The sequence below is a fragment of the Cervus canadensis genome, chromosome 10 (assembly GCF_019320065.1).
Source record: "Cervus canadensis isolate Bull #8, Minnesota chromosome 10, ASM1932006v1, whole genome shotgun sequence".
NCBI lineage: Eukaryota > Metazoa > Chordata > Mammalia > Artiodactyla > Cervidae > Cervus > Cervus canadensis.
Genome location: NC_057395.1, coordinates 8,572,976 through 8,598,714, shown reverse-complemented (window position 1 = coordinate 8,598,714; position 25,739 = coordinate 8,572,976). Strand labels below are relative to the sequence as shown.

At 47.7% G+C, this 25,739-nt stretch overlaps 1 protein-coding gene across 1 annotated transcript in view; it reads right to left on the bottom strand.

Moving 5' to 3' along the window:
• IL2RA (interleukin 2 receptor subunit alpha) overlaps positions 1–25,739 on the bottom strand; it is a 46,110-nt gene that overhangs the window by 11,074 nt on the left and 9,297 nt on the right. Inside the window, exons 2-3 of the mRNA XM_043479222.1 lie at positions 5,745–5,927; positions 1,153–1,266 (exon numbers count right to left, since the gene is read on the bottom strand). Coding sequence (XP_043335157.1) covers positions 1,153–1,266; positions 5,745–5,927 — 297 coding nt within the window. The remainder of the gene's footprint in view (positions 1–1,152; positions 1,267–5,744; positions 5,928–25,739) is intronic.

The following is a 25,739-nucleotide window of genomic DNA, read 5'->3' as shown; positions in this document are numbered from 1 at the left end:
TTGGAATTGGATTTGCTTCTTTCAAAACCTCCAAATTAAGACAGTCTGCGCAGCACCCCTTAGCCAGAGGCAGCTGGTTATCTCTTGAGTAAGGAGAGTAAACACTGACTTCTTGAGAAAACTTTCAGTAATTGTGGAATATGGGAGGGGAGAAGCAGAGGAAAACAATGAACGTGTTCTGAAACCTCACTCCAGAACAAAGTCACAGTGACAAGGACAGGAAACAGCATATTGCAGCAGGTTCCCCAGATTAGTCATTGTATTTTTATTTTTTTTTAATTAATAAAAGCTGATAATAAATTCAAAGTAGCTTAAATAATCATGCCAAGACCCCTGGTCTAATTCAGGAAACCCTTATTTCAGTCCCATTTTGTGAGTTGTGCCATGTCTTTAATTGTCTCTGCATCTCAATTCCATCAGTAAATTGAAGGAATATTTCCTGGTCCTTGACTCACTGGGTTCTGAGGTTGGAATGAGATTATATACAAAGTCGTAAAGTTCTTTGTAAAGTTGTACAATTAGCGTAGGGGCACAGGGTATTGTAAGGTCAGCTGGGCCCCCTAAAGCTCAGGTTTCCCTAACGGGCTCCTTTCTTCCTGATGTCAAGGCTGACTTCCTCCTTATTAATTTTGGAAAGTCGGGGCAGCAGCTGGGTGACATGGCACAGGCTCTTCCACAGCCCATTAGCCCAAGTTTTGTCTGCAGCTTCCAGAAGCCGGTGTGGCCACACCCACCTCAGAACACTGTCCTGTTAGAAATAAACGTCTGGAAGTAGATTACTTGGCTCACGGTTCAGTGTCTCTTCCTTAAGGGAAACATAGAGCATCTTTTGAGGCCAAGGAACACTGCCGACTCAGATTGGTATTGTCTGGCCACTGTGCTTGGAGCAGTTAGCCCCCAAAATGCTATTTGAAAGAAAGTGAGTTGAGTGGAGTTGAATTGAGCTCGCTGGGGCCAGTTCCCAAGCCTGGAGGAAGCCCAGAGCCCAGGCCGGCTGCTGGAAGAGAGGCTCGAGATGCTGAGCAGACAGCCTGCCACCACCGCGCCGCAGCGCCGGTCCCCAGGACGTCCTCGGGAGAGAGGACCACAGGCCGGACTCTCCTCCTCGGGGGCGCACTGCATGTGTCTGTGAGAGAGCAGGTTCGCTCCTACCTGGAAGGTCAGCTTGCTCCGGGGGCTGCGTTTGGCTCTGCACGTCTGTGGGTTTTCTTTCATTCTGTTCTTTGGGTCCAGGAGTGACTTGTTTTACTGGGTTCTTGGCAGGGGCTAGAGAATATGGAGGGAATGAAGACGATAACATCATAGGTGTTTAAAAGAGAAAACTCTCAAAAAGAACATCTTTCTAGGGCCTGTAACGTGCCAGGCAATATCGGGGGATGCAGAGGTTATAAAAATGAGCCCCACATACCCTGTCCTTGGGGGGCTGTCAGAGGGCCTGTTCATGGGCAGCAGAGCACCAGCCCACCAGGCAGTCTTCCTGTATGTGATGATAGTAGCCTACAATGTGTCTCCGAAGGACCCGAGCTTTTCTGGTGGAATGGTTTGTGTTTGTGTGTCTCCCCCAAAGGGGCCCCGTTCTGGCCATCAGCTTGTCAACACCATGCATGGAGGTGAGTGTGGTGGCCAGAGGAGCAATCTCAGTCACTCCTGTTTGCCGAAGGCAGGTCATTTAAGAGTCAGTTCAGTTCAGTCGCTCAGTCATGTCCAACTCTTTGCAACCCCATGAATCGCAGCACGCCAGGCCTCCCTGTCCATCACCAACTCCCGGAGTTCACCCAAACTCATGTCCATCGAGTCGGTGATGCCATCCAGCCATCTCATCCTCTGTCGTCCCCTTCTCCTCCTGCCCCCAATCCCTCCCTGCATCAGGGTATTTTCCAATGAGTCAACTCTTTGCATGAGGTGGCCAAAGTACTGGAGTTTCAGCTTCAGCATCAGTCCTTCCAATGAACACCCAGGACTGATCTACTTTAGGATGGACTGGTTGGGTCTCCTTGCAGTCCAAGGGACTCACAAGAGTCTTCTCCAACACCACAGTTCAAAAGCATCAATTTTTCGGTGCTCAGCTTTCTTCACAGTTCAACTCTCACATCCATACATGACTACTGGAAAAACCATAGCCTTGACCAGACGACTTTTGTTGGCTAAGAGTCAGAGGGCATCCTAAAGAATGGCAATGTGTGCAGTCTCAGAAAAGACAGAATGGTCTCTGCTTCCAAGGCAAACCATTCAATGTCACAGTAATCCAAGTCTATGCCCTAACCACTAATGCTGAATAAGCTGAAATCGAACAGTTCTATGATGACCTACAAGACCTTCTAGAACTAACATCAAAAAAAGATGTCCTTTTCATCACAGGGGACTGAAATGCAAAAGTAGGAAGTCAAGAGACACTTGGAGTAACAGGCAAGTTTGGCCTTGGAGTACAAAATGAAGCAGGGCAAAGGTGAACAGAGTTTTGCCAAGAGAAACACTGTCATAGAAAACACCCTCTTCCAACAACCCAAGAGACAACTCTACATGTAGACATCACCAGATGGTCAATACCAAAATCAGATTGATTCTGTTCTTTGCGGGTGAAGATGGAGAAGCTCTATTCCGTCAGCAAAAACAAGACCAGGAGCTGAATGTGGCTCAGATCATCAACTCCTTATTGCAAAATTGAGACTTAAATTGAAGAAACAAGGAAAACCACTAGACCATTCAAGTATGACCTAAATCAAATCCCATTTCCCTGGTGGCTCAGATGGTAAAGCGTCTGCCTACAATTCGGGAAACCCAGGTTCAATCCCTGGGTCGGGAAGATCCTCTGGAGAAGGAGATAGCAACCCACTCCAGTACTCTTGCCTGGAAAATCCCATGGATGGAGGACTGTGGTAGGCTACAGTCCATGGGGTTGCAAAGAGTTGGACATGACTGAGCGACTTCACTTTCACTTTCTATGATTATACAGTGGAAGTGAGAAATAGATTCAAGGGATTAAATCTAATAGGCAGAGTGCCTGAAGAACTATGGATGGAAGTTTGTGACACTGTATAGAAGGCAGTTACCAAAACCATCCCCAAGAAGAAATGCAAAAAGGCAAAATGGTTGTCTGAGGAGGCTTTACAAATAGCTGAGAAAAGAAGTGAAAGGAAGGGAGAAAAGGAAAGATATACCCATTTGAATGCAGAGTTCCAACGAATAGCAGGGAGAGATAAGAAAGTCTGTCTAAGTGATTAATGCAAAAAAATAGAGGAAAACCATAGAATGGACATGTTTAGAGATCTCTTCAAGAAAATTAGAGAAACCAAGGGAACTTTTCATGCAAAGATAAGCACAATAAAGGACAGAAATGGTATGGACCTAACAGAAGCAGAAGATATTAAGAAGAGGTGGCAAGAATACACAGAAGAACTATACAAAAAAGATCTTCATGACCCAGACAACCACGATGATGTGATCACTCAACTAGAACAGAGATCCTGGAATGTGAAGTCAAGTGGGCCTTAGGAAGCATCACTATGAACAAAGCCAGTGGAGGTGATAGAATTCCAGCTGAACTACTTCAAATCCTGAAAGATGTTGCTGCTAAAGTGCTGCAGTCAATATGCTAGCAAATTTGGAAAACTCAGCTGTGGCCACAGGACTCAAAAAGGTCAGTTTTCATTTCAATCCCAAAGAAAAGCAATGCCAAAGAGTGTTCAAACTACCACACAACTGCACTCATTTCACACACTAGCAAAGTAATGCTGAAAATTCTCCAAGCTAGGCTTCAACAGTACAGTAACCAAGAACTTCCAGATGTTCAAGCTGTATTTAGAAAAGGCAGAGGAACCAGAGATCAAATTGCCAACATCCTATGATTGTTGGATCATAGAAAAAGCAAGAGAATTCCAGACAAACATCTACTTCTGCTTTATTGACTACACTAAAACCTTTGACTGTGTGGATCACAACAAACTGGACAATTCTTAAAGAGATGGGAATACCAGACCACCTTACCTGCCTCCTGAGAAATCTGTATGCAGGTCAAGAAGCAACAGTTAGAACCAGACATGGAACAATCGACTGGTTCTAAATTGGGAAAGGAATATGTCAAGAGTGTATATTGTCACACTGCTTATTTAACTTATATGCAGAGTACATCATGCGAAATGCTGGGCTGGATGAAGCACAAGCTGGAATCAGAATTGCTGGGAGAAATATCAATAACCTCAGATATGCAGATGACACCACTCTTACAGCAGAAAGTGAAGAACTAAAGAGCCTCATGATGAAAATGAAAGAAGAGAGTGAAAAAATTGGCTTAAAACTCAACATTCAGAAAATTAAGATCATGGCATCTGTTCCCATCACTTCATGGCAAATAGATGGGGAAACAATGGAAACAGTGGCAGACTTTATTTTGGGGGGCTCCAAAATCACTGCAGATGGTGACTGCAGCCATGAAATGAAAATACGCTTGCTCCTTGGAAGAAAAGCTATGACCAACCTAGACAGCATATTAAAAAGCAGAGACGTTACTTTACCAACAAAGGTCCGTCTAGTCAAAGCTATGGTTTTTCCAGTGGCCATGTATGGATGTGAGAGTTGGACCATACAGAAAACTGAGTGCCAAAGAACTAATGCTTTTGAACTATGGTATTAGAGAAGACTCTTGAGAGTCCCTTGGACTGCAAGGAGATCAAACCAGTCAATCTTCAAGGAAATCAGTCCTGAATATTCATTGGAAAGACTGTTGCTAAAGCTGAAACTCCAATACTTTGGCCACCTGATGTAAAGAGCTGACTCATTTGAAGAGACCCTGATGCTGGGAAAGATTGAGGGCAGGAAGAGAAGGGGACAACAGAGGATAAGGTGGTTGGCTGGCATCACTAACTTGATGGACATGAATTTGAGTAGGCTCTGGGAGTTGGGAAAGGACAGGGAAGCCTGGCCCGCTGCAAACCACGGGGTTGCAAAGAGTTGGACACGACTGAGCGACTGGACTGAACTGAAGAATAGCAGTGGTGCAGCTGCTATGGAGAACAGCTCTGTTCCCAGGCTATGTTCACATCATTATGAACTATGATTATTTTCAGTTGTTTAGTAATTATTAGTGTAATGCCTGCCCCCCCACACCCTCTTAAAGTGTGGTTTCCTTGAGGGCTTGGTGTGGCAGAGTCTAGGTCCACCCAAATCTCTACAAACGACCCAATTTCATCCCTTTTTATGGCCGAGTAATATTCCATTGTATATACGTAGCACATCTTCTTTATTCATTCCTCTCTCAATGGACATTTAGGTTGCTTCCATGTCCTGGCTATTGTAAATAGTGCTGCAATGAACACTGAGGTGCATGTGTCTTTCTGAATCATGGAAAAGCAGTACAGATGAACCTATGTGCAGGGCAGGAATAGAGATGCAGATGCAGAGAATGGACATGTGGACCAGCAAGGGAAGGGGAGGATGGGATGAACTGAGAGAGCAGCATTGACATATATATACTACTGTGTGTGAAACAGCTAGTAGGGAGCTGCTGTACCGCACAGGGAGCTCGACTCGGTGCTCTGTGGTGACCTAGAGGGGTGGGAGGGAGGCTCAGGAGGGAGGGGATATATGTACACTTGTAGCTGATTCACTTTCTTATCCAACAGAAACTAACAACATTGTAAACGAATTCTACCCGCCCCCCCAGCCCCCAAGGAAAGTTGGGGGGAGCCCTGCCTCCCTCTTTGCTACAGTTTTCTCCTTCCCTCGGGGTTACCAGTGGAAACTCTTACAGATGCTGTTGCAGAGGCATCTGTTTTCCCAGGCAGAGTGGCTGGAGTTCCCCGCACAGCGCATGACGACCGACACTCTGCGGAAGCCTGTCTTGCAGTCGCAGTTTATCATGGTGCCCACCTTGTACCTGAGGACCTTGAACATGGCGTTTCTGAGACTCGGAGGGTCATCGTGACAAACCTCTGCCAAGACAAAAAGGCACCTTAGTCATCCAGGAGCTTCCAAACACAGGCACAGACAACCATCAAAATGATCTAATCCCACATTTCTTCCCCTGATTTAAGGGATTGGCATGTACCCCACTTTTTCCTGGAAAGACACTCAGGCTGTTGAAGGTTCTTCAGAAACCTTCAGATCAGAGATGGTTCAAAATTTAACTTCAGCCAAGTTCTTCTCCAAGCTACAGTGTCTTTCAAACTAAATGAGTAGAAACAACTGGGGTTTTATTCTGATGACTCCCACCGAGCAAGCATAGTTTCTTCACAAGGAACATGAGGAAAGGCTTCCCTGGTGGCTCAGCTGGTAAAGAATCCTCCTGTAATGCGGGAAACCTGGGTTCGATCCTGGGGTTGGGAAGATCCCCTGGAGAAGGGAAAGGCTACCCACTCCAGTATTCTGGCCTGGAGAATTCCATGGCCTGGAGAATTCCATGTGCATGGGGTCACAAAGAGTCGGACACGACTGAGCAAATTTCATTTCACTAACACGAGGAAAGGCGGGGAGCCGGGGAAGCCACACGGATTTAACTGAGGGATGAAATGTGTCTGTTGAGAAATCCTTTCTTGGGGGAGAAATATTTGTAAAGTGTTTACTCAGTGTGTGGTGAGTAGGAAATGTGTTTCTCACCCATCTACCCACCTCTGAGTTTTCCAAATTTCTTCTCACGCCACAAAACCTGACCCTCCCGTGGCCCAAAAACGCATCACTGGTTCCCCACTAAAGACACTTGAAGAAGTGGCCGAACACCCAACTATCACGGGGTGGGAAACGTGCTGGTCTCATCAGAACAGGGATTCCACTGTGTGTCTCTAGACACGTTGCCCTGCTTCAAGAGATGAGATTTTTCAGGAAAAAGTCATAGGCCGTGTGGAGGAAGTGAACAGGATGGCACAGAAAGTGGGAGAGAGTGAGGCGGCCAGGCTGCCTGCAGCTGGCCTCACCACCCAGCAGAAGGGCATCAGTTCTGGGCAGGTGGCCGTACCTGCGGCCGGCAGAGGACCAGCTGCCAGTTGTGTGTCAATCACTCAGCATGGAGTGGAGCTTCTCTGAGCCCTCACACTCTGCCCAGCCACTCATCGTCCTGGAGACCACCCCATCCTCATCCAGGATGCAGGACCCTCCCAACACCCCCAAGAGGATGAGGAGAATGTGAACAGCTTGCCCCACCTCTAACCCAGAAGGGACTAAACAACAGCAATTTGAATGGCCGAGTGGGCCAGCAGTTGAGAGGAACCTGTGACATAATGTGCATGCGTACATGCTGAGTCACTTCAGTCATCTCTGACTCTTTGTGAGTCTATGGACTGTAGCCTGCCAGGCTCCTCTGTCCATGGAATTCCCCAGGCAAGAACACTGGAGTGGGTTGCCATGCCCTCCTCCAGGGAATCTTCCCGACTCAGGGATCGCACCCGAGTCTCTTAATGTCTCCTGCTTTGGCAGGTGGGTTCTTTACCATTAGCGCCACCTGGGAACCCCGTCACTTAATTAAATTCTGGTCACTGTAATAATCATAAGGCAAGAAATGCAGTGTGGTGGAAAAGGAAGGAAGCTGGGTCTCTAAATTGTAGCTCCACCAGCTTACTAGCCACACAGTTTTATTGCAGCTACTTATCTAAGACACGGCTTCCTTTTCTGTAAAATTTGTATAATAATTATTATTTTACTGATTTGTTTTAAAATTATGTGAAATAACATATCGAGGTAACTTGCAGAGCACCCAGCACATAATAGTCCTAGAATAGATGCTAGTTCAGCTCCTTTTTTCTCTGTCCAGAAAAAGCAATCTTGGATGTCCCTCAGTAAATGAGTGGACAAATAAACTGTGGTAAATTCAGACAGTGGAATGTTATTCAGAGCTAAAAAGAAATGAGCTATCAAGCCAGAGAAGACAGAGGAAACATTAATGCATATTACTAAGTGAAAGATGACAATCTTAAAATAAAACACATCGTATGATTCTAACTATAAGACATTCTAGAAAAGGAAAAACTATGAAGGTAGTAAAAAGGAAAAATCAGTGGTTGCTAAGGGTTAGGGAGGCTGGAGATATGAATATTCGGAGCATGGAGGATTTTTAGGGCAGTGAAATTTCTCTGTATGATACCATAATGATGGATACAATAAATAAGTGGGTAAAGATTGTTCAAGTCACTTCTCCAAAGAAGATATCTGATTATCAGCAATCAGTTGAAAAGGTGCTCAAGACAACATTAGACATCACAGAAAAACAAATCAGAAGCCACGTTGAAAGAGTCCATTAGAATGGGTAAAATAGATACAAGACTGACAATACCAAATGTTGCCAGGGAGCGACTGTAACTTGCTGACATTACTGGTGGGAGTGAAAATAACGCTGCTACTTTGGAAAATTCAAAGTTTCTAAAAATGAAGTTAAACATATACCTGCCCTACGATCCGACCATCCCACTCCTGGGTATTTATCCAGCAGGAGTGAGATCTTGTGTCTATGAAAACACTTAAACATTTATAGTAGCTTTAAGTAATCTCAAAAACATTATGTTGAACAAAAGAAGATAAAACAACACAAAAGAAGATAAAACAACACACACGCACATTGATTCCACTTCTATAAAGTTCAAGAAAAGACAAAACTAGTATACAGAAAGAAATTAAGCCAGGGTTTGTGTGTGGTGGGCAGGGCTGGCTGCAACGAATCAATGGGTAATGAAAATGAAATGATAATGGACTCATCACAGTTCAGGCACACAAAAGTGGAGTCAGGGGCCATGGAAGACCTGCTCCCAGACACTTCCCTGCACCACCAAGAACTTGAATTTTCTCTGAATTGCACCAAACTTAAGGACACCACCAACCGTTTTCAAAACAATAGCTGCCAGCAGCTGCAAACTGAGGGTCTCAAGGTCCCCCCTTGAAACTGTGCAGCCTTTTCAGATGTCAACCAATTGGTACTCAGCAAGCACCCTTAGGCTTGCCAGCTCCAACTATAATTCTTGGTAAACAAGTCCTGCTGTCACTAACTGTAACCTTGGTTTTCCCTTTATAAGCCTCCCTTATTTTATTGTTGGGGGTGGAGTGGGGGAGACAGTTCAAGGGCTTCTTTGCTTAGTTTTTATTGGAGTCTAGTTGCACTACAATATTGTGTTAGTTTCTATTGTACAGCATGATGAATCAGGCAGAGATGTACATAGATCCCCTCTTTTTTGGACTTCCTTCCCAGTTAGGTCACCACAGAGCATAGAGTAGAGCTCCCTGTTATATAGTAGGTTCTCATTAGTTACCTATTTATACAGAGTATAAATAGTGTCAGTCCCAGTCTCCCAATTCTCACCACCCTTGCCCTGTCCCCCTTGCTCAAGGGCTTCTCTGGGGTATCCCTAACAAACCCCAAATAAACACCTTTCTATTTCAATCAGACCTCCATTTCTGAAATTTTTGGTTAATGGCCAAAATTCATCAAAATTGTACACTGCAGATCTGTGCATTTCACTGCAAGTAATTTTACTTCCAAAAAATCAGTAAGAAGTATACAGAGCAACTCTCACGATTATTCACTAGCACAAAGAATCAAGGATTGACCTCAGATGCATTCAGAATCTGACAACTCAATCACAAACCAAAAAAGTTTCCAAATACAGAAATTGGAAAAGAACAAGGCAAATTGCCCTTGGGACAACTTGGTGTCCTTAAAAACTATTTACGTGGTGATATGCTTTTTTAAATTAGGCCCTGGAAATTTCCGGGATCATCATAAATTAGCCTGAGCATCGAGGAGGTCATGTGGGGACAAGGGAAAGTCAGAACTTCTTACTCCCACGGACTTGCTTTTTATCAAAGCAATTTTCCTGGAATCTAGAAGCAATGAAACTTCCCTGATCTATAACTAAGAACTAGTAAAGAACTTGACTATAACCCTTTGCCCTGGAACCATGCAAAGACTGATCCAGATGTCATCTGAAGAAGGTGGGGTAGGAGGGTGTTCAGCAAAGGCAGACAGAGGGTGGGGTGTTCTTTTTAATAGGATTAAATCTGGGATTTTTTTTTAAAGTCCTTCTCAGAGAGGTCATAAAAGAAACAGCAGTACAACATCTTAAAAGGAAAAAAAAAGAATGGAAAATGCCTCTTCTCTCCTGAAATCTTGCAGAGGAGTGAGTGAGTGAAAGTTGCTCAGTAATGTCCGACTCTTTGCAAACCCGTGGACTGTAACCCGCCAGGCTCCTCTGTCCATGGACTTCTCCAGGCAAGAACACTGGAGTGGGTAGCCATTTCCTTCTCCAGGGGATCTTCCTGACCCAGGGGTCAAAACCCAGGCCTCCTGCATTGCAGGCAGATTCTTTATGATCTGAGCCACCAGGGAAGCAGAGGCATGTTGAAGGACAATTCTGTTTGTGTGACTCAGCAAAATGTCTTTACATCCCCTTTCCTCGTATTATCCTTATGAATTTTCTTCCCACATAGCATGGCAGCTGCCCTCATTCCCTAGTTTTACTCTAAAATTTTCAGAGTTCAGCAAAGGGGCTTTTTCCGCCTTTACTCTTGTACCCACACTTCCAAATCTATTTCCTGTTTCCACCAGAGGCTCTGCCTTTCTAACAGAAATCTTTCTCTGCTCTCCACTCTGCCCATTTCCCCAACTCAGGAGGCAAACACAGAAAAAGTTTTTGCAAGTGGGAAGGGAACTGTTTTTCTCTCTGTCTTTTTAAAGCATCGATACATTTCTAAATTGGATGTTATCTTCTCTTCAGAGAGGATTGAAAGTGTGTGCTGCTTCTGGAGTGGAGAAGAACTGTGTACATTCCTAGTCTGGTGCTGGGACTTAGGGTGAATGCTCAGAGCTCGGACTGGGGGCCCAGGCGGGGTCCTACCAGGGGCTCAGAGGAACACTGATATGGTCTTGCCACCTCCGACCTTTCGTGTGGGCAGAGGCAGAAAGAGAGCCAGTGATTATCATTAATCCTGCAAACCCCAAGAGCTTCCACTCTCAGAGAGTTAAAATTGAGCTCTTCTGATGTCGAAAGTGTTTCCTGTCTCATTTCGGATTTTAGCTGAGACAGGTAATTGGAAAGACACAGGCGGGACCCCACGCACGTGTCCCTCCGCCCTGCACCCACCCCACCTCCATCCACACTGGCCCGGGTGCACCTCCCCTTGGGATATTTGTAGGTGTGTGGCCTCCGGGAATTCCCTGTTCAACTGAAGTGCAAGAATCCGTGCACTTTCAGCGTCTCCAGCTGACACTGGCGGCAGTCACTGAGGGCTGCCTTGCTCTGGGCTGTGTCACCATGCAGGTCTGGGAGGAAGGTGGACAAGGGTGGGGGCCCCTGGGCCACTCCCTGCTTCTGGTCTCCGTTGTTTTGTTTACCCTCCAGTGGATTGCTGGAGCCTCACCTCCTCCATCTCACCATGCCCATGCCGGGGGAGAGAGAGTGCTGAGGCATCCGCTGGATGCACTGCAACAGACTAAGAATCCAGACCAGCCGTTCTGTCTCCCAGGCGTCTGTTCTGTCCTTTCTTGCCTCTCCCTCTTCTTCTCTCTCTCTCTTTTTTTTTTTTTTAAAGATTTATCTATTTACTTTTGGCTGTGCAGGGTCTTGATTGCTTTGCGTGGACTTTTCTCTAAATGTGGCAAGTTGGATGCCCAGGCTTCTCACTGTGGTGGCATTGCTTAATGCAGAGCGCGGGCTCTAGGCACACAGGCTTCAGTAGCTGTGGCTCACCAGCTCTAGCGCAGGCGCTCAGTAGTTGTGGCGAACAGGCTTGGTTGCTCTGCAGCAGGTGGGATCTTTCCGGACCAGGGGTTGAACCCGTGTCCCTTGAATTGGCAGGCAAATTCTTATCCACTGGGCCACCAGGGAGGTCCTGCTCTCTCCATTTGAACGTTAGACCAAACCATCAACCATCTGGTGCTGTTTCCAGAAGGACAGCTCCTACTGCTTGGGTTTCTAATAAAAGATGAGAAACTTGGTGATGCAGGGCAGTCCCTTCTCTTCCTCTACGCAGCCGGTCACCCAGTCGGAGTGACAAGAGCTGCAGACTGGGGCTTCCTAATTGGAGTTGGGATCCTGATACCCTTTCTCTCGTTTGGCGTATGCTCTCAATGCCACTCCCCCCAACATAAAGCTATCCTTTGTGTTTGCCATTTTGTTTTTAGAAGAGAATAGAACTAAGATGTGGGCTTCCCCGGTGACTCAGTAGTAAAGTGCCAATGCAGGAGACGTGGGTTCAATCCCTGGGTTGGGAAGATGCCCTGGAGAAAGAAATGGCAACCCACTCCAGTATTCTTGCCTGGAAAGTCCCATGGATAGAGGAGCCTGGGGGGCTGTAGTCCTTGGGGTCCCCAAGAGTTGGACATGATTTAATGACTAGCCAATGGCAACAACAAAGAACTAAGATGAGTTTTGGGCTGAGGTGTTTTTGTGTCCCTTGAGTTAACCAGAAATACCAACACCTGGAGGGAAGTCGTTCCTTTGAGCGGGAAGTCTGATTCTCTAGAGCTGGGAGGACTCTGCTTCACTTGTGTGCAGCAGAGCCTCTCACTCTTTGACATGCAGACATGTGGCCTGCGGGGGGCTTGTTGAAATGAAAGGGTGAGTGCATTTAGCAGTGGCTGCCCCCTCCCCGGGGGCCCGCCTCCCCCAGGGGCCCATCAGCAGGGTCCTTGGGCACTGCTAAAGCTGCTTCTGGAGCACTTTGTTCCCAGGAAAAGCATCTGAGAGGGTGCACTGAGAACTCCCTTGGCTGGAGGAAAGGTGGATGGGTGAAAACAGTTGTGGATTAGGTGAGTGTTTTTTTTTTATTCTTTTCTGATGTTGCTGAAAACAAAAGAGCACGCATATGGCCCCTGTGGCCTGTGTGAGTAACATGAAAGACAAGGAAAGGGAAGGGGCTTCGAAAGGATGTGGACAAGGTCTGAGATAAGAGTCTTCACCCTGCGAGTAAATCAAGGTCAAGTTATGTTTGCCCGAACAGCCAGGCCAGCTCTGAGTGCCTGGCTTCATCTGTGTGCCCATCTGCCTGGCCATCCATATGCTAGAGACTGAGGGTAGACATCAGAATAGCTCACTAAGCACAGAAACTTCTAGGTGACGGTTTACTGCACTTTACACATGGGACATAGGAGCCATTAAAGTTTGGGGCACTGGATGAAGAAATGGTGTGGTTCTTGACCTTAAAATACTCATCTGTGTCAAATCTAAGAAGAACCCCGAGATTTGTTGCTGTTGTTCAATCGCTGAGTCATCTCCAACTCTTTGTGACCCCGTGGACTGCAGCACGCCAGGCTTCCCTGTCCTTCACCATCTCCCAGAGTTTGCTCAAGCTCATGTCCATTGAGTCAGTGATGCCCTCCAACCATCTCATCCTCTGTCACTCCCTTCTCCTCCTGCCCTCAGTCTTTCCCTGAGGAGGGCACCTCATCGGGACACCTGATGGTGGCCAAAGTATTGGAGCTTCAGCTTCAGCCTCAGTCCTTCCAATGAATATTCAGAGATTTATCTAAATGTAAGAGACAGTCTCCAAATTCCTTGGGGAGCCCACCCAGCAGTCTGAGCCTCAGTAAAAGCAGGTATTTCGGGTGCAAACTAAAATATTACAGGACATGTTTACCATTAATCTCAATAGGATCCCAGGGTCTGAGAGCTGGGAGAGACTCCAGTGATAATTAAGGTTAACCTGCCCTTTTGTTGATTGAGGAAATAGGCCTCGTTCCATTAGACGAATAGCTGCAAACCTGGGACACGACAGAGCCCCTACATCCGGTTCAGTGCTTCCCCATTGCTAGCGTCAGGAACGAGTGTGCTTGTCACCAGCGGTGGAAGCTCCTCTAGCTGGAGGCAGGGCTCTGCCTCTACTATCTGGGTCACTGGGAAGTGTTTGTGAAGTGTTGTGGTTGAATTCAGATCATTATCTTTGAAAAATTCAGAGCTCACGTCCTCCATTTGGGGCTATTTATATAACAGTAGCTGTGACATCTGAGCCCCGCCTGTGGCTGCTCCTTCATAGAGATTACCTTCCAAGCTCACTGCAACCCTCAAAGGGAGAGATTGTCACCCCACCTTACACGTCAGAGAACTGAGGTTCAGAGAGGTTCAGTCAGTTGCCTGAAGTCACACAGCTCAAGGCGATGGGACCAGAATCACAGGAAATCCTACTATTACTGCCTTCATGCCTACCTTTTTTTTGAAGGAATGACTTTTTTTTTTTTTTTTTTACAATAGAGAATCTGCTTGCAATATAGGAGACATGAATTCAATTCCTGGGTTGGGAAGATTTCCCTGGGGAAGAAAATGGCAACCCACCCTAATATTCTTACCTGGAGAATGGACAGAGGAGCCTGGCGGGCTACAGTCCAAGGGGTTGCAAAGAGTCTTATATAACTGAGCGACTCACACTATTTCTTTTTTTTTTTTTTTAATATCTATTTTTGTCTGTGCCTGGTTTTCATTGCTGCTCAGGCTTTCTCTGGCTATGGTGGGTGGGGGCTGCTCTTTAGCAATGCCCAGGCTTCTCTTGTTGCGAAGCACAGGCTCTAGGACACAGACTTCAGTAGTTGCAGTTTCCCAGCTCTAGATCACAGGCTCAGTAGTTGCGGAGAATGGGCTTAGCTGCTCCGCGGCACGTGGGATCTTTCTGGACCAGGGATTGAACCCTTGTCTCCTGCACTGGCTGGAGGATTCTTTATCACTGAGCCACCAAAGAAGCCCCCTCATGCCTACCTTTTAAAAAAGATCTCATTTTTACTTTCAGGAAATAATTTCAAATAGCAAACTTAAATGTGTCGGAAGAAGCAGGGATGAAGAAGACAGCATGTGGAGAGAAGGTTTGCATGGACCCCAGGTCACCACAAAAACACAGAGGGTGACGCAGTTGGTTTCTCTGTAGGAGTGAGATTCAAAGTGTTGAACAAGCAGGATACAGGGGGTCAGGAACCAATGTGAGGGGTGCCAGTGTAAGGGTGAGGCCAGCGTCCCACAGCCCCCATCTGCCACACGGTAACCCTTCAGCTGCTGACGTGTGGGAGGAGCCAGGGGAAGGAGTGCAGATGGATCATTTGAGAAGTTCAAAGAGCGGATATTGACCAACAAACTTGGACATATTTCAATTCTTTAAACAACCAATATGACAAAGGCAGTGATTCTCAAACCTTTTGGTGTTAGACCTCTTTACGCTTTCAAAAATTACTGAGGGCCCCACCCCAAAGCTTTTGTTTTTGTAGATTATATCCATCATTGTTTGCCATCTTAGACATTAATACTGGGAGAGTTTAAGAGTACATGTCTATAATTCGTCTTAAAGTAACAATGACAAGCTTTCACAAATATGCCCTGATTGGATCCTGACAACTACACCATGAAGAAGATATTATCATGATTCCTACCATTTTACAAATGAGACACTGAGGCACAGTGAAGTTTGGAGAATTGCCCGAGATTGCCCAGCAAGGTCGCCTGGCTAGAGGACCCTCAGTGATGAGGCGAGAGGCTTGTCTGGGCTTCTGAGCGGAGGTCTTGGCAAGGATGCTGTGCTGCCCCGTCCAGACGCACACCTCTAGCCCTGAGCTCAAGTCACCTTCACCTTCCCATCTGACCATCCTCTGGTGCTCCAGCGGTGCTCAAAACCTACTATTTCCTCTTCTACTTAACTTGCCATTGGGGTTTTAGTCAACACAATCGGATGAAAGAACACGTAGCAGCCTAAATACTAGAAAGAAAAGAAGTGGAGCTATCTGTACTTGCACATATTATGATAGTGTGTCCAGTAAACCCAAAAGAAGCAATGGCGGTAGTGATAAAATAATGAAATGATTTTAAAAGATAGCAAACGATCTGTGTGTGTGTTCCAGCTGCTCAGTCGTGTCCGACTCTTTGTGACCCCGTGGACTATAGCCTGCCAGGCTCCTCTGTCTATGGGGTTCTCCAGGCAAGAGTACTGGAGTGAATTGCCATCGACAGTGATACTGAAAAAGCGTGACATGGAGTGAGGAGGAGAGAAGCACTTTTTGGGATACTGTTTGGATAACGCCAGCTCAGGCATGCGGAAAGATGGATTGTAAAGGGAACTATGTGCAGAAAGGTAGATTGCAAATGAATTAGGTTGAGTGAAAAAAAAGCCAGTTTCAAAGGTTACATATCATGTGATTCCATTTGTCTCTTAGTCTTAAAATGACAAAATCATAGAGATGGAGAGTGGCTCAGTGTCTGCCAGGGGTCAGGGAGGATGGTGGCCTGTGGCCATGGTCACAATAAGGCAGGGGAGGGATCTTGGGATGGGAACTTTTGTGTACATTGGCTCTGCTCATGGTCACAGAAATCTACACATGTGGGAAAGTCACATGGAAATAAAGACATGCGTGCATGAATGAGAGCATGTAAGATTGCTGAGGTCTGAGCAAGACTGATAGATTGCAGCGAGGTCAACTTCCTGGCTGTGATACCATGCTATAATTGTAGGGAGGACGGAATGAAGGCTGTACTGGATCTCTTGATATTGTTATTTACAACTGCATGAAAATCTATAATTATCTCAAAAAGTTAAAGACAAACACGCACTCAAACAATCCTCTGTTCTTCTTCTTGTCCCTGTTTCTTTTAAGGGCCCGCTCATGCCTGTGAGGCAACTCTTCAGTCCCCTTCAGGTCCCCTCAACTTTGCCATCGGGTACAATCCCTTCCCAGGAGTCGTTGCTTGGACCTCTGCAGAATCCTGGCGGACGCCACCCCCTCCATCTCCTGTACCGTCCACCCTCGCCTCCAGCCCTCCCGACTGCAGACCTGCTAGAGCAGTAGCATCTTATCCTTTCCTTCCACCTCCCATCTTTCCCTGCTTCCAATATGTGTTTTCAAATGTCACCAGTTTTGCGCAGTGGCAGTACCGTAGCCAATGAGGTTTATCTGAGCTAGCTGAGAAGGAAAAAGGACCATCAAGTCAGGGACTTGACTGGCTGTCTACTAGTTTAGATTCCTCCTTACAATGCCAGAGTTAGATCCCTGGTCAGGGAACTAAGATCCCACATGCCGTGGGACAGCTGGGCCCTCGAGGAGCAACCAAGCCCGTGCGCCTCAGCTAGAGAGTCTGTGTGCTGCAACGGAAGATCCCGCATGACGCAACTAAGACCCAACACAGTCAAATACATAAATATCTTTTAAAAATTAAAAAGCATTGAGAAGTCAAGCATCCTAGCATCCCAGAGCACAGAGTGACTGTACTAGTGCCGTAGCCAACGGCCACAGCTGTGGATCTCTCCAGCTCCGTGATCGACCTCCGGGTACCACAGCCACCCTCCTTCTTTCTCCTTTGATTCAGGAAGTGGGTTTCTTAAGCACCAGACTCGGCTTTTGACAGGAGGGATTGACAACATTTCTTTTCTTTACTTCGGGAATCAAGTCTGCCAGTCAAACCACAGTTGGCAGATTCCTCAGCGCCATTAAGGAGCGTGTGACCTTAGGGGTTTCTTGGACGCTCCAGGTCACTGCCTTTGCCAGGCTGATCCGTCCTCTGGGTCTCCTGGCATGGTGTCCCTGATGGGGAAGCCTTCCCAGCCTGTGAGTCAGGTCAGGAGGAAGGCTGGCCTCAGCTTTGCCGTGTTTGGAGGAGGAACAGTGGTTCACCTGGCAGAGAGAATGTCAGGCTCAGGGGACTGTGCGTGTCTGCTTAGTTTCTTCAGTCGTATTTGACTCTCTGCGACCCCGTGGATTGTAGCCAGGCTCCTCTGTCCCTGGGATTCTCCAGGTAAGAATACTGGAGTGGGCTGCCATGGCCTTCTCCAGGGGATCTTCCCAACCCAGGGATCAAACCCACTTCTCTTATGTCTCCTGCGTTGGCAGGTGTGTTCTTTACCACTAGTGCCACCTGGGGACTTTAAGGGGAATGTTTTCTGGAGAGCGAATGGCAAGAGCTTGAACGACAGAGATGCGTCCATGGAATTAATGTAAGCGGAAGATTTCAATATCTGCCCCCCAGGTCTTGATGTTGCTATTATTATCTCTGGAGCAGAGTTGTTTTTAGGACCAAATGATAAGATATGTAAGCTTTGTGAGCTGGAAAAAAATATCTAAAATGTTAGTAACTTAAAGCTTTGTTGTATCAGAACAAGGAAATGGAGATTCTTTTGATCTTATCTTCTAAGAACTATTTGTGGAAAAAAAAAAAAGAACTATTTGTGGGAATTCTGGATCTGTTTCCTTCCTCTCACCTGCATTCACAATGGCCTTCACATCTAGTAAAGTACGGTCAGCTTCCTGATCACTGCCCACTGACTTACCACTGTCGAGTTTCAAAACTTCTGGTTATTTCTGGTTGCTGTTGGCCGTCCATGTCACCTACTGTTTATTTAAACTATTTCCTCAATGCAGGCAGCGATAGGCCCTGAATGAATGCTTGAGAGTGTTAGCAATCACATCGATAATGTGGTCCTTTAATTCATTCAGTCAACACAGATCCATCTTCACTCAACATAAGTGCCGAGGCGTGCACGCTCAGTCACTCAGTCATGTCCAACTCTTTGCAACCCCATGGACTGTAGCCCATCAGGCTCCTCTGTCCATGGGATTCTCCAGGCAAGAAATACTGGAGTGGGTTGCCATTTCCTTATCCAGGGCATCTTCCTGACCCAGGGATTGAACCTACGTCTCTTATTGTCTCCTGCATTGCAGGTAGACAATTCTTTACCACTACACCACCTGAGAATCCCCCACATGCTGAGGGAAACGTGGCAAAACCAAGTTTAGGGTCACGGGGCTGTGGGCTGGGGGTGGGAGTGGGGTTAAGGCAGGTTAAAGGCATCAAAGAAAAGGTTGCCTGACTCCCCAGGTGGGAATAAGAGGGGGCGCTGTGTGCTCTTTGGGGGTGGGGGGGACTCAGTGGCTTGTTCTATGGTACTAAGCATCCTTCGCTCGTAAGTTCTGTATCTGACCCACAGTTTCTGACACCTGGCTGGGCCTCTCAGACCTAAGAGTCAGAGTTTCCACAACTCAAGAATGAGAACATATTCTGCCTTAATCAACACTTGTTACCAAGAAAAACGGGGGGATGCGTGGGAAAAGAGTTATTTTCTCTTTATGTTAGAAGTGAAGAAAGGAGACTGAGAACCAGCAGCATTCCTGTCCCTAAGTCAAAGCCATCGCATTTGGGGGTCTCCAGTGCTCCTGTGAATGAACTGTTGAGGGTGGTGGTTTTGTCCCTGGGAGGCTTAGCTGATAACAAGCTTCTGTATGTGAAAGAGTTAACCACACATTTACCGCAGAATGTCAACCCCATGAAAATTAAAATGTTGTCAGATAAGAAAAACAAGGTGTGTAGAAATATACCCATATTCTTTCTCTGAAATCGAAAATCAGTTTTCCTTCAAACCTTTGAAACCTGTTTCTTGGGACGAAATAATGGTTTCAACAGAAATGTGCTATGTTGGTGAATCCCACCTGCCATCTTCCCCAAGGGGAGCCTTCGGAGAATTTAGACCATGGAGTCGTGGAGATTTTCAACTCTGTAGCCACAGAGTTTCCACTATTCTAAAGAATGCCAGGTGCATAGGTGCAATGCCAGGTAGAAACTCAAGACCCAAAGGGAAACACAGGAAAGAAGAAAACAGAAAAAAGTCACAGGAGAACATGGAGGCATCTCGAAGGAAGAGTCACTCGTCAGAACCCACACCCCATTCAGGTGTCGTGCAGGGGCCGGCCGTGCCAATATGGGCCCCGAGTGTGCCAGGCACCCCAAATCCATGTGTCCTGGGAAGATGAGGGTCAGGTTTGCCAGTAGCCACTCCCACCTCCCGGGGTACCTCCCATACCCATCACTCTGGGCACGCTTCTTCCTGCCTGCTCTCAAGAATACACTCAGTTTCAAACAAGTGTTTGGATTCACATTCATATGAAGAAACCTTCCTGCCTGGTGCAATGGTATCAGGAAGTGGGGCATTGGGTGACTTGAGGCCATGAGGTTGGAACCTCAGAGGTGGGTCTGGGTCCCCTAGGAGAGACACGAGAAATCCTCTGGGGGGAAACCATAGCCCTCCCCCAAACCCCATCACGCCGGCCCCCCGTCTCAGATATCAGCCCCTAGGAATAAAGTGAGGGGTGAGCTGTGCTGTTCTAAGGCCCCCAGGCCATGGTATTCTGCTAGGACAGCCTGCTCGGACGAAGACATCACTGTGCGTCTAGGATGGCGACCAGCCTTTCCATGGAGAACGTCAATCCCACTACGGAAATGGAGGCCACAGGCCAGCTGGAGGTAAGGTCCTGATTCGGGTTCCGAGGTTCTTGGTGCTTTGGAGGCAGTCCTGATCTGCTTGTCTACTGTGATTGGCCTAAGATGGGTTCAGTGTAGACCAACAACAGCCTGAATGTGTTCCCCAAATCCACACATCAGTAGGTGAGGCCCCACAGAGAAGAGGGGGGATGAGGCTGTGTCCGAGTGAGCTGATGATAGGGGTGGCCACACAGGATCGGGAGGAGGTTTTTAAGATTGCTGCGTAAACAAGGCCCGGAGCCCTCTCCAGTACTCCAGGAACTGGCCTCAGAAAGGCAGCCTCAACTGAAAGGCTTTTGATGAGTTTACTCTGTGGGCTCAGCCTGGGCTGTCCCCCACTAGGCTGGCACTGAAGAAACAGGCTCCAAGATCCCCAGAAAGTGAAGTGAAAGTGTTGGTCGCTCTGACTCTCTGTGAGGCCATGGACTGTAGCCCACAAAATTCCTCTGTCCACGGAATTTTCCAGGCAAGAATACTGGCATGGGTTGCCAGTTCCCTTCTCCAGGGGATCTTCCCATCCCAGGGATCGAACCTGCATCTCCTGCATTGGGAGGCAGGTTCTTCACTGTCTGAGCCAAGTTCCCCAGAGCACCTTTTAAAGTATCAGCTCTAGGGGCTTCCTGGTCCAGTGGCTAAGACTCCAAAATGCCAGTGCAGAGGGTCCAGGTTTAATCCCTGGGCAGGGAGGTGGATCCCACAAGTCACAAATAAGAGTTCGCATGCGGCAACTAAGACCCAGTACAGCCAAATAAATAAATAAAAATATCTAAAAATCCACGCCATTCCTGCCTTCCCTAAATTCGTAGGTAGCACTCGCAATTGTGGTCTCTGATCAAAGCCACAGGTGAGCATTGTTCCTTTCAAGGGACACCCGCCTTAGGAGCTTTGACCACAGGTGATGAATTTGTAAGGGGTTTTCATGTTGGGCTTCCTCTTATTGAATTTAAATCCAAGGTGGCAGCATTTTCCAAGGACATGGGAACTAGGACCTGTTTACCATGATTCATGGGGAATTGCTTTGTGCTGAAAAGAACAGATGGGAGCCGTCAAGGATGTAGTCATTGCAGCATGAACTACACAGAGTTCCTCCCGTGGTGTGAGCGATACCTTCAGTCCCGCTGGTGAACGGACGGGACGCAGTAGGGGAGCGGGCTGGCTGGCGAGGAGCCTGAACGGGTGGAAGGGATGGCGTTTCACCCTGCTCTGGGGTGTTTATTAGCCACAGAATGTCAGGACTGAAAGGGACTTAGAGAGCCTCTCTGCCATCTCCTTGGATGCACAGAGAAAGTGCCCGCTCTGTCCAAGACGTGGCAGTCACCGTGTGCTGGCCACTGATCCAGGCACACAGCTGGCTCTCCCTGGTCCCCACGGCCACCTCTGTAGTCGGCTGGTATGAACATTCATGACAATTAATATGACGACTATTTTATAGTCCATTATTATAAGCAAGACATTGAATATAGAATAAAGTGAGATACACAGAATGCTAGTGTTATTGATACAGCTGTAAATAAGAATCATGTCAGTGATTAATTACTGGAAGGCCGTCCCTACCGGCTCCGTGTTATACACAATGCAGTGAGCTGGCAGCGTCAGGGTCCTGCCCAGAGTCACACAGCCAGTTCCAGGAGGCCAGGATCCGCAGCCTCAAGGGGGAGGCGCCCGTGATCGCGTGCGCCCACCTTTCCTCCCTGTGTCTCAGCTACTTCCTGCCCCTGTGGCCACAGGTAGCCTCTGGCCTCCTTCCGCCCTGTCCCCCATGTGTCCTGTGAGGCAGGAAGGCTGTCTCAGGCACCTCAGGCTGGGGCTTGGGGGGCTGGAGCTTGGAGAGTGGAGAGTGGGTACTAATATGCTGAGATGGTTCAGACTGGACTCCCCAGGGATTGGGCCTTTGTAAGGAGAGTGGGGCCAGCGAAGCGAAAGGAGCCGGGATTCTGGGCAGGTTCCCTGGGCAGCTGGAGGTGGTGATGGTGGCATCTTTCATTAAAACTGGAGATAACAGAGGACAAGCAGGCCAGGGGGCGGTGAGGGTGCCCAGCGCTGGCTGTACTAAACTTGGGAAGCATGTGGGAAAGCCCCGTGGAGAGGTGCTCTGGCTCTCAGCCGTGCAGATTGCAGGCCCAGCAAGCGATGTTTACTGAGCACCTACTGTATGCTGTTTACCTTAGGCAGGCTGCCTTGTCCCACAGCAGCTGAGGCCGCTGGAGGCTTGAAGGACCGGCCCACCCCCGGCTCTCCCCCAGGTCACTCAGCACCCTCAGGGGCTGCACCCCTTCCCCCATGCCACCTGCCAACAGTCATACACAGATAACAGGGCTGATGCCCTGAAGCCCAGATGGCCCCCATCCCTGCAGCCGCTCTGTAGCGCTGGCTCCTCCCCAGCTACAGTCCATGCTCCTGCACTTGGCCCGGCTCCACGACCAGCTCACAGCTCTGCCCCGCAGGTGCTCCCCAACCTGGAGGACCATGCTGTGTCCTCTGTCATTAACTCGATCGAGACTTCGCTTCCCCCTTCCTGCCTTCTGCCTGTCCTGCAGGACCCCTCCTTGTCGCTTTGCTCTGGGAAGCCTCCTTGCCCCTTTCCTCTGGGGTTGGGCATGCCTCTGCCTTCCCGGACCACCTGTGCTCGCCACACCTGTCCATCAGCTGTCCCCACCCTGCTAGTGCTGGCAGAGAATGGTGCCCAGTGATGGTTTTACAGGAAAACAGGATTACACAAGTTCAAGCCAGGTTCTGAATCCAAGCCCTGTGGAATCCCAAGTTCCTGAGCCCTTTCTACTCTCCCCAGATGCTTCCCAGCTGGGAAGAATTCCAAGTAGGCAGATGAGATGTGGTAGATTATAAAAGGGGAGGTGTCCCTAGGTGCCAGGCTTTGAAATCATAGGTGAGGAAGCCATGTTTGCAGAACAGGAGCCCTGCCGGCTGGAGTGGCTGGAGCTGCGGGAGGTCCGACGTGCAGAGGACGTTCAGATGGACCAGGTCAGAAAAAATATGAGATGCCGGGCAGAGGACTCATGCCCCACAGGCGGCGGGGGAACAACGTGAGGTCTTTGTTCAGGGAAGAGGCATTGTGAATGTTGATTTCAGAGGAATTAATTTGGGAGTGGATCAAAGAGTGACTTAAAATAAGAGACAGAAAACTTCCCTAGGAAGCCCAGGGGAATTGATGAGACCAGTTAACTGCCTTCTTCCTCTGTACAAGGATGGAGCAGGTAGCCTGGCTCCGTCACTCTCTGGGGTGTGTGAATGACTGCCTAACAACTTCAGTTTCCTCGTCTGTAAAATGGGAATGATTCCAGTGGTACCTGACTCGCAGGGTTGTTGTGAGACTTCGGTAAGATCACAGGTGTAGAAGGTACAGCCGGGTGCCTGGTGGGCCCACAGCTCCTCTCCCAAGAGGAAGAGGAGGAGCAGGAGGGTGGGAGTCCCTCTGCAGGAGCCCACTGCAAACTCAGGCTAGAGGAGTGAGACAGGAAGCCCTGGGAGAGGGAAAGTGAAACTTGATGGCCTGGCGAGTGAAAGGCGTTGAAAGTCAAAAGTGAAATAAAGGGCCTGTTAGCACATCTGAGCCGAAAACGCTCACCTTTGCGGTCCCCCGCACTCCCCTGGGTGTCAGCAGGATGTCAGCGGAAACTGCCCTCGTATCTGAAAAGGTGGTGGGGTTTGTAACTTTTTTTGGTAGTTGTTTGTTTTGCTTTCCACTTGAAATAAGGAGTTTTCTCTTCACGAAGATCCTTTTATTCTATATCAGACGCTGAGCAGAGGTGTCACTACCGCAGGGGCCGGAAACAGATACCACACTCAGCTGGGTCTGCAGGCGTTACTGGTTTCACCCGCTGGGGAAGCCGCCAGCCTGCCGCAGCCAGGACGGCGCCCGCAGCACAGCCTCCCCGAAACTCCCGGGAAACTCACAGGGCCCTGGGCAGGAAGAAGCTGACGTCAGCCCAGGCCGCGGGGATTTCAAGCAAGACTTGTAAAAACGCCTCCTCTGCCCTTTAACTGTGTCACGGTCTTTCTCTGAGGAGATAGACCAATTCACTCACTTGGGGACCAATTCACTCCAATTTCATTTCATGAAACTATGTGTATATAGTTATACACAAATATATGTACACATTGTATATATGTGTATATATATATATATCCGCACACACACACATATATGTACGTGTCTATATCGTGTGTATATACATATATGTATATGCAGAGTGTATATACGTATATTTGTGTATATGTATGTATAGATATGGGCTTCCCCAGGTGGCTCAGTGGTAAAGACTCCGCCTGCCAATGCAGGAGATATGGGTTTAATCCCTGAGTCAGGAAGATCCCCTGGAGAAGAAAATAGCAACCCACTCCAGGACTCTTGCCAGGAGAATTCCATGGACAGAGGAGCCTGGGGGACTACAGTCCATGGGGTTGCAAAAGAGTCAGTCACAACTTAGCAACTAAACAAACATATATATATATGTATATATATATATATATCTAGACACATATATGTACATAAACACACACATACATATATATCCATAGCACATATATGTATGTACATACACATGTACGCTATATATAGCAAGTGTATACATTCACAGCATGTGTATACAACCTGTATATATCAGGTTGGCCAAAAAATTCATTCAGATTTTTCTGAAAGATGTTACAGAAAAACACAAACTTTTTTACAAACCCAATATGTATATATGTGTATGTGTGCATATATATATATATGTATGCATATATATACATATATAGTTTAAAAAAACACTGTTCCTTTTAAGTACCTAGCATGACCAGACTGACTGGGTTCCCTTCATGCCTGTCTTGGGGAGGCAGGTCCTTCCTGGGTGTTTGAAATTGGGGAGTGGCTCACACACTGGTGAGGAGGTGCCACATGTCAGCCTCACGTGTTATTGGTGTTTCTACAACACCTGTGGGCTGTGGGAGCCATCTGTTTCTCCTTTAAGGAATATAACTGCTCCCACCAAAAATGTTCCTATTTTCTTGGTCAGGGAGTTTCTTGAGCAAAGGAAAGCTTCCGCACATTTTCTGACTATGCTGTTCTAAATTTAAAATCCATGGTGTTTGATTTCAATAGCTTTAGTAATTAGTAATGACAGAGCAATGCTTTCAGCCCTTGTTTCTGTCCCAGGTGTTAGGACAGTGAGGCAGTTCTTGAGTGACAATGTCCAGGGGCTTGCGTAAGAACAAATGCCTGTCTGTGTGGCCATCCACTCTTTCTTTGTATTTGCATTCTGAGACTCAGCTAGGTTGGCATTATCTGTGTGATATATTTTTCTCCTGCTGGATGGTGGGTTCCTGGAGACCCAGGGCTGGGTTGCACCCACCTCCTGACGCTATATATGACACACAGTATTTGCTTAATAAATGTTCGCCAAGTGAATGAATGAACAAAGGAATGACCGTTCCCAGCCACCCTCCCGCGTCCCCCTTCCCCCTGCCACACCTGTCCTCTGTGTCTGGCTCAGTGGTAATGTTTTCACTCCAGAGAACTTCACAGCAGAGTGAACTCCCTCCATCATGCCTTGGACG